Here is an 8,895-nt window from a genome sequence, read left to right on the forward strand (position 1 = left end):
GCTATCAGCGAAATCACTTCCGGTTAAACAGTAGTAGTTGATCTTCAAAAAAAAATTCAGGCATATCGGCAAAAATCCTCCTGCAGAAATGCATTTAACCACAGATTAGATTCTTATCTGAAAGAGTCCAAGAGAGAAAATGCTACAAGTACGAACTCCACATTGACAGACTCACACGTGAAAACAACAATAAGATACTATTACTTTATAATATATACATATATTTATTGTTGAGTGAATGCTTAGACATTTATTAATGTGTGAATCTAATTATGACTCTTTTCTTCATCAGTGTCAGCTGGTCACATTTTGAGCTCTTTTCTTATGCTATGATTGTAAATGTTGATGTGACGGTAAGTGGATCCGTGACCACAGGGGGGCAGACTGGTATCATGGAAGAGCAGATGTGTTTGTGAGTACACGTAACCATGGTGACTGAACTCTTAAAGCTTGGTTTTTGGAGGCTGGAGGGTGCTTTTGTTCCCAGAGCGGAGGTTACGTGTGGAGGTTTGTGGTGTGAGGAGTTCTTTGAGATAGGAAGGGGCATTCCCATGGATGCATGGATGAGTTAGCAGAGAGATTTTATAGTCGATCCTGAATGATACAGGAAGCCAGTGGAGTGAGTGAAGGATGGGTGTGATGTGGTCATATTTCCGTACTCTCATCAGGATCCTAGCGGCGCTGTTCTGAATGTACTGTAGTTTTTGTAGGCTCTTGCCAGGAGTACCGATGAGAAGAGCGTTGCAGTAGTCCAGCCTTGAGGAGACAATGGCGTGGACTAGTTTTTCCGCATCTGACAGACTGAGTGTGGGGCGGAGTTTGGCAATGTTCCTGAGGGGGTAGAAGGAGGTTTTGCAGAGGTGTTTAATCTGGGTGTCAACAGTGAGATGATTGTCAAATCTTACGCCCGCAGGTGACTGTTGACTGTTGAAGACAGAGGTATGTTTTGACCAGAGAAGGTGATGTGTGTTATTGGGGATGACCAGACTTGATGTGGTGTGCCAACTAAGATAGCTTCTGTTTTGGAGCTATTTAGATGAAGAAAGTTTTTGTGTCATCCACGCCTTTATCTCCTCAAGGCAGGTGTTCAATGAAGATGACGAGGATGATGATGATGATGAGGCTGCAGATGTGAATGGGTCAGTTTTTACATAGAGTTGTGTGTCATCAGCGTAGCAATGGAATGCTATTCCATACTGAGTGATGATGCGGAGTGTAGAGGGTGAACAGGGTGGGGCCAAGAACCGACCCTTGAGGGACACCACAGGTGACAGTGTGTGTCGCTGACTTTTCGCCTCCCAAGGAGACGTACTCTGTTCTTGCAGACAGGTATGATTGAAACCAGCTCAGGGCGGAGCCAGAGAGTCCAATGGTGTGGTGGAGGCGCTGGAGGAGGATATTGTGTTCAGCCGTGTCGAAAGCCGCAGACAGATCCAGGAGGATGAGTAATGATGGTGAGCCAGTGTCAGCTGCCATCAGAAGGTCGTTTGTGACTCTGACGAGCGCTGTTTCGGTGCTGTGAGCTGAACGGAACCCAGACTGAAACACACACACACGCACACACACACACACACACACACAAATACATAAAGAACCTCACCTTCCCCAGACTGCGGCTCATGTCGTCCCAGTTTACCGCCGCCAGGTGGCAGCACCGACCTGCAGACGGAGCTGAGCTTCAGCGTCTCTGTCGGTCTGCAGGCAGGAAAGATCTACTACTATTTTAGAAATTGAAAAAAATAATCAAAAACAGTAAATCAGCGTAGAAACATAACGTCATCATCTTCTTCTGATGTCATCATCTTTGGTGTTTAATCATGAAAATATGATTCTTTATTGTGAACATTTTTGTTAATAATAAATATAAATGATTTAAGACAAAGCTAAAACCAGGAAAGGCTTAAACTGAAGGAGCTGCTGAGGAGGAAGCAGGAGCTGCTGAGGAGGACCAGGAGCTGCTGAGGAGGAACCAGGAGCTGCTGAGGAGGAAGCAGGAGCTGCTGAGGAGGACCAGGAGCTGCTGAGGAGGAACCAGGAGCTGCTGAGGAGGAAGCAGGAGCTGCTGAGGAGGAACCAGGAGCTGCTGAGGAGGAAGCAGGAGCTGCTGAGGAGGACCAGGAGCTGCTGAGGAGGAACCAGGAGCTGCTGAGGAGGACCAGGAGCTGCTGAGGAGGAACCAGGAGCTGCTCTGTCCTCCCTGATCATTTTGAATGTTTAAACAGTGAGTCCTCATGGTGTGTGCAGATGTTTGAGGTACTGTGAACTCTAGCATTACAGAGAAGAGACTGAGTCCAGGATGCTGAGCGTTTCTTCCTCATTCACTTTCTAACAAACTATTCTGCGGTGTGATGAAGAGATCAACCTTCATCAATGAGCTCATCAAGCACAGCCGATCAGTCTCCTCCAGTTCCTGTTTGAGAAGTTTCTCCATTCCAGCTGAGCTCCAGGACACTTCCTCCACTTCCCAGCATGTTGCTGCTCTGGACCGTTGCCACGGCGCCCAGGCTGCTGGTTTGCCGCTGGTTTGTATGTAAATAACAGTTTGATGCAAATTCAGCGTTGCTGCTCAGAAAAGTGTTCAGCCTGAGTGACAGCACTGCTGCGCCGCTTCCCACAATGCTTTGCACCACAGATTCAAAAAGACACAACCTGAAAAGAAAGAAGGAAAATAAAAATCTAAATCTAAAAAAGTTTTTGTTAAAATGTTAAGAAAAAAAGAAAACATTTTTCTTCCATTTCCTGAACGTTTATAGTAAAATTAGTTAGAAATCTTAGACCATTCTGGAAAAATCCCCATTGAGGAAATATGAAACATTTTCTAAAACTCACGAATAAAAAAACTCAGTCTTTCATCACTGTGCCCCCCCCATATAATCTCTGAACACTGAAAGAATAAAGGAACATTCCACACTGAACTCTACAGACGAGCCACAACCTGTCAGGTGTGTGTGTGTGTGTGTGTGTGTGTTTCACAGGATTAAAGGGTACAGTAATAACAACCTTACTGCTGGAATGTCAGAATGAAACTCCCCCCCCCCCCCCCCACAGGAATGACAAGTTTGTTCCCTTGAGTGTGTGTGTGTGTGTGTGTGGATTATCAGGTTAACCTGACCTACAAGAATACAGTGTACCACACACACACACACACACACACAGTTCAACCCTGAATGTGAATCATTTTATTTTTGTATGACAGAATCTCTTTGGAGAATCTTGGTTTATTTAGAATTAAATAAAGATTTTAATGAATAATTTGGTATGTAAATATCAGAAATGTAAATATTGTTAAACACAAATATGAGGATTGACACATTTTTAATTGTCAAACTAAACATGAAGCCAAAATGATGAAAGTGGGCGGAGCTTAGGTTTGCTTTACATTCAGATCAGATTACAGCAGCAAGCAGGACAAGCGACTCGTTAAACTGTGTGTGTGTGTGAGCTTGTTTTGCAGAGTCGTTGAGACAAGGGTGTGGCCAGGAGGAAAAAGGTAAATCCCCATAGCGAGCGCACACACACAGCATTTAAAGGTAAACCGTCTCATGCCTGTGATTGGTCGGTTTAAAGAAGAGGCGGACTCTGGTTGGTCAGACTCGTTTTTGTATTTCAGCAGAAACCTCAGGATCAAATACAAACAAATAAATAAAACTAAACATGAAAATGGACAAAATGAAAATTTCCAGACTGAAGGAAGATTCAAACTTTCACTCAGCTGTTTGTTTGTTTGTTTGTTTGTTTCATGATGGTTCACACGGGCGGACGGTGTTGATTCCAGGTTTTCTTCCTGGTGGGACAGAAAGCCTGGAGGCCCGGGCCTGACTGGAGCGGATCAGCTGTTATTGACACATTTACTCTCTGTTCTCCAGCCTTGGTGGAGGGTTTGCTTTGTTTGTTTTTTTGTTGCCATTTTCCTGTAAAAATCCTGAGGAAAACAAAAACTAAACGTCTGTGAAAATAAGAAATCATAAGAAATAAAAACCCACAATTCCAAACAATGTTGCCAAAACAAAGAGTTGAAGCGACTCAGCTGATATTTACACACAAAGCTTCATCCACCTGTCACACACTGCAGATATCTGGGGTCAGGTGACCTTCAGCTGACCTCCATCCCATGGAGATCATCTGAAAATCAGGGAACTGTGTCAAGTGGGCGGAGCATCGCTTCAAGGCCGCGTCAGCGTCCAGCGCTCAGGCTGATGATGAGCGATGGACGCTGAGGCTTGGAGAGTTTAAGTCAGACTCAGTTTAAGGTCTCTGTGTTTGCATAAGGCAAAGAACTTTCAGTCCAGAAAGACGCAAACATACAAATGTAGAAACACACAAACACAAACAGGAGGAGCAGGAGAAACCTTGTGGATGGTTTGTTTGTTTTCATCAGCAGGTGGAATGTTTGAGTTCTCAAAGTTACATTCATGCTTTTTACTATTTAGCATGGAGAAGATTTGACTTTAACATGTAAGGGTACGGAGAGTGTGTGTGTGTGTGTGTGTGTGAGAGTGAGAGTCTCTGTGTGTGTGAGTCTGTGTGTGTGTGTGTGTGTGTGTGAGGCCGTGTGTGTGTGTAAGTCTGTGTGTGTGTGTGTGTGTGTGTGTGTGTGGGAACTTCAGCTCCAGTTTCTGCTTTTATGAAACATAATAAATACTTTTCTCAGGTTAAACTCTGCTTAAACTAATAAAAGCTTGCAGCTCCAAATCGATCACAATAAAACAAAAACACAATCTGATCACTTCAAACGTGAAACTGAACTGCTTTGATTTGATGATTGTTTGTGATTTAAAGAGTTAAACTCCAATCAGAGTTGAGGCTCGACTTTCCCTTCACAGACCAAAGGATGTCGCCGCCCACTAACCTTCCCGCTAAGCCGCCGCCCACAACTCTGGCATGTCGAGTCTCGTCGCTGCCACTATAAACGTTTCCCTCCCGCCTCGCCGGCGCGTGGCAGGAAGTCCCTGTCAGAGCAGGAGAAGGTTTGAGCCGCGGTCACGTCAGGCTGGACCAGGACTTTGAGTTTAACGCTGATTCAGGGGCGGGACTTTCAGAGCCTCGACCCTGTGTGGGCGGGGCTAAGAGGCCATTACAAACCTCTCCTACTTTAAATCTGAAGCGCAGAGCAAACGGAGGTATTCTGTCACGACAAACGCACTTTAAAACTGCATCCACACAAACTCCACCCACCTGAGAGCAACAGGGAACTAAAACAAATCACAACAAAGCATTTACTGACGTGTGTGTGTGTGTGTGTGTGTGCGTGTGGGTGTGCGTGCGTGCGTGCGTGTGTGCACGTGTCCTCAGGAAAAAGGGCCTCACTCACATCCTGACCATCAGTCCGCTCCGTGGCTCACAGTCTGGTCATGAGTTTAGTCTTCCCAAAGGGGGCGGAGACAAAAGGTGAAGACAGGAAGGACGGAGCGAGGGCGTTGGGGACTTTGTTTGTCTTTGAGGAAGATGGAGGTGGGCGGAAAAAAATTGTCCAAAGAAATTTAAATCAGAACGGAGAAAAGATTCCATCAGGGAGGTGAAAGGTTTCCAGCGTCCACGTCAGCCAGAGAGGATCATGGGAAAGAGGCGGGCTGCTGTGATGAGAGCTCCACCCCGCTGCACAGATGGATGGAGGGAAACCGGACGGTTGAAGAGTTCGGGCCGGAATTTCCTAAAGAGAGGAAGAGAGGACGCCGTGTTACCGTGACAACACAGACACATTCACACACACACACACACACACACACACAGGAAGAGGAGGAACTTAAGTTAAACTTACCAGCAGTGAGCAGGAGCGCCGTTAGTACGGAGACTCGATCCTGGAGAGAAAACAGGGAGGAGAAAAGGTCAGTCAGGTCTCCTAGCAACAAACAACCTTAGATAAAGGAAACAGTATCTTAGTAGATCAGCTGGACAGGCAGAGAGAGAGAGAGACAGAGAGAGAGACAGGCAGAGAGAGAGACAAAGAGAGAGGGAGAGGGAGAGAAAGAGACAGAGAGACAGACAGACAGACAGACAGGGAGAGAGAGTCTTTATAGTTTTCCTTTTCAGCTCATATTAGTTGTGATGTTCTCTTCTTAATGTTTTATTTTGAAGTTCTGGTTGCTGGTTGCTGGGTGCCGGTTGCCGGGTGCTGGTTGCTCTCTGTGCTCTGATCCTTCATTGTTTTCAATCTTTCCCCACTTTTCTGTCGCGGTCCAAAGAATCCATAAATATATCAGAGCGGCACCAGAGGCCTCACAGGGGTCAAAGGTCAGAGAGGTGAGAAGGGAAGCTCAAACAGGAGGAAGTGAGGAGGAGGAGAGGATTTTAGCAGGTGGAGGAGGAACAAACACAGGGTCAGAGGTCAGGACCCGTCTGGATCCAACCTGGCAGCCCAGTGTGATGAAGCCTCTCATGACTCCACCCCCTCCGTGGTGTCGCCATGACAACTGTGGGTTCTGACACGGACCAGAAACCACAAACATCTGGTTGCAGATGTTGTTGTTGACATGGTGCCACCATGAGCAGAAAGGTCTGTGCCTGCGGTGTGACACTCAAGAGAGAGAAGAAGAAAGGGACGGACGCAGACACAACAGGTGATGAAGGAGCGGGACCGACGGAGACGCAGAGTGAAAGAGGAGCAGAGTGACGACGCAGATGTGAGCGGGGAGAAGACGAGTGCAGACACGAAGGAGGCATTCCTGCCATACTGGCCTCGCCCTCCTCTCACTCCTCGCTCTCCTTGCCACGCTCAGACACAAACACGACCGCACAGCACGGGCAGAGGGACGGACGGCTCGTCTCATTCTGTGTGTCTCACTGCGGCTCAACGTCTGAGCTTCACGTTCAGAGTTCAACTTTGGCAAAATGTGTAAATACAGGAAAAAACAGCACAGCGTCTCCTAGCAACCATCAAGGGAATACATGAGCGTCATGGCCTTCTGGTCAGAGTGACACCACTGAGGCTGATTACAGGGCAGGTGCCTGTGCGTCACCGTGACGACCTAAGCAACTCGCTGAGGGAGTCAAACCATCGCCGCTCTGTTGTTTAGCCGCCGCATCCTGCAGCAGCTAAGGAGCGAGGACAGGAGCGTCCAGGACAAGTCTGAGCCTGCAGGATTCACACTCTCACTCTCTGTGCCTGCTTCATTCAGGAGCTGCCTGGCTCAGCGGCACTCCTGACTCCTGGCTCTGCTTTGACTGAGGCCCAGTGGAGGAATGCAGTCGGACGCTGTTTTCAAAATGCCGAAACCCACACAGCCCCGAGTGACAAGGGGGCGGAGCCTGTGGGCCTCTGTGTGTGTGTGTGTAAAGGTTTACAAAGACATTGTATTCCCACACTTCCTGTGGCGTCTCTCGTCTGTCTGTCTGTGTCGGTGTGTGTGTGTGTGTGTGTGTGTGTGTGTCTGTGTGTGTCTGTGTGTGTGTGTGTGTGTGTGTGTGTGTGTGTGTGTGTGTGTGTGTCTGTGTGTGTCTGTGTGTGTGTGTGTGTGTGTGTGTGTGTGTGTGTGTGTGTGTGTGTGTGTGTGTGTGTGTGTCTGTGTGTGTGTGTGTGTGTGCCTGTGTGTGTCTGTGTGTGTGTGTGTGTGTCTGTGTGTGTGTGTCTGTGTGTGTGTGTGTGTGTGCCTGTGTGTGTCTGTGTGTGTGTGTGTGTGTGTGTGTGTGTGTGTTCTCCAAACAAACTGCAAGATATAGCTTTGCAGGTATGAGAGGAATGAAGAGAATTTCGCAAAAGGTCAGGAAGTGTCTGTCACAACTACAAGATACATAGAAACACACAAAACAAACCAAACACTGGCACACACACAGACACACTCACAGACACACACACAGACACACTCACAGACACACACACAGACACACACACACACACACACACACACACACACACACACAGACACACTCACAGACACACACACACACACACACACACACAGACTTACGGGTCTTTCCGTCTGCAGCACATCAGCAGGCCGATCACGAGGCCCAGTGCTACCAGGACGCCGATGACGATCCCGGCGATGGCTCCGTCCGTCAGCCCATCGTCCATCTCGCCCTCGCCTACAACACAACAAGGAAACATCAGCAGAGCTCTGACAGCAGGGGGCGCTGTAGCTGCCGTCTAAAGACCGGGCTGACCTTTCACAGACAGCGTGTGCGAGGACGTGGCGGTCTTGCCGGTGACGGCGTTGTACGCCTGACATGTGTACAGCCCCGAGTTCTTGAAGACGGCGTGCTCGATGGTGTACTCCGCCGTCTTCACGCCCATCAGCGTGCCGTTAAACTTCCAGATGTACGAGGCGGCGGGGACGGAGACGGAAGAGCACTGAAGCTTCACAGAGTCCTTCACCTCCACCGCATCGCTACCTGACAACGCCACAGGCTCAGGACCAACTGGAGGGAGGAGAGGAGAGGAGAGGAGGAGGAGGAGGAGGAGGAGGAGGAGGAAGTGGAGGAGGGGGAGGAGGAAGTGGAGGAGGAAGAGGAGGAGGAAGAGTTTTGTTCAGGCATGATGTCATCTTTACCTTTCCTTCATGTAGATTGTGAACCCTGAGTCAGATCAGCTGAGCTCATCCACTCACAGTTGACCACCATCTTGTAGGCGGCGCTGTCCATGCCGATGGCGTTGGTGAGTTCACACTTGTACTCTCCGTTGTCTTCCTTCTGCACCGTTCTGATCATGACTGTGGTCTTGTCGTCTGTGACGACCACGCGGTCGCTGGTGGCCAGAGGGCGTCCGTCCTTCAGCCAGCTCCTCATCGTCACCGTCCCCGCCTTCGCCTGGCAACTGAGGTTGGCTGTGTGGTTGCCGGCGATGAGGAGGACAGTTGGGCCGGTGATGCTGACGCCTGAGATGGCGTCTGAGGGGGCGGAGACAGGGAGGATGAAGAAAAGCGAGGGAGGAACACACACTTAGATCACACACGCTCAGTG

The 8,895-nt window shown here is 48.6% G+C and overlaps 1 protein-coding gene across 1 annotated transcript in view; it reads right to left on the minus strand.

Annotated features, from left to right (window-relative positions):
* Positions 1 to 3,578: 3,578 nt before the first annotated feature.
* Positions 3,579 to 8,895, minus strand: part of LOC143013874 (cell adhesion molecule CEACAM5) — a 13,042-nt gene continuing 7,725 nt past the window's right edge. Inside the window, exons 6-10 of the mRNA XM_076167576.1 lie at positions 8,544 to 8,822; positions 8,101 to 8,355; positions 7,905 to 8,022; positions 5,759 to 5,798; positions 3,579 to 5,650 (exon numbers count right to left, since the gene is read on the minus strand). Of these exons, the coding sequence (XP_076023691.1) occupies positions 5,780 to 5,798; positions 7,905 to 8,022; positions 8,101 to 8,355; positions 8,544 to 8,822 (671 nt within the window). The 3' untranslated portion in view covers positions 3,579 to 5,650; positions 5,759 to 5,779. The remainder of the gene's footprint in view (positions 5,651 to 5,758; positions 5,799 to 7,904; positions 8,023 to 8,100; positions 8,356 to 8,543; positions 8,823 to 8,895) is intronic.

The sequence above is a fragment of the Genypterus blacodes genome, unplaced genomic scaffold, assembly GCF_046128005.1.
Source record: "Genypterus blacodes isolate CSIRO-AG114 ecotype Tasmania unplaced genomic scaffold, CSIRO-AGI_Gbla_v1 ptg000162l_1, whole genome shotgun sequence".
Classification (NCBI taxonomy): Eukaryota; Metazoa; Chordata; class Actinopteri; order Ophidiiformes; family Ophidiidae; genus Genypterus; species Genypterus blacodes.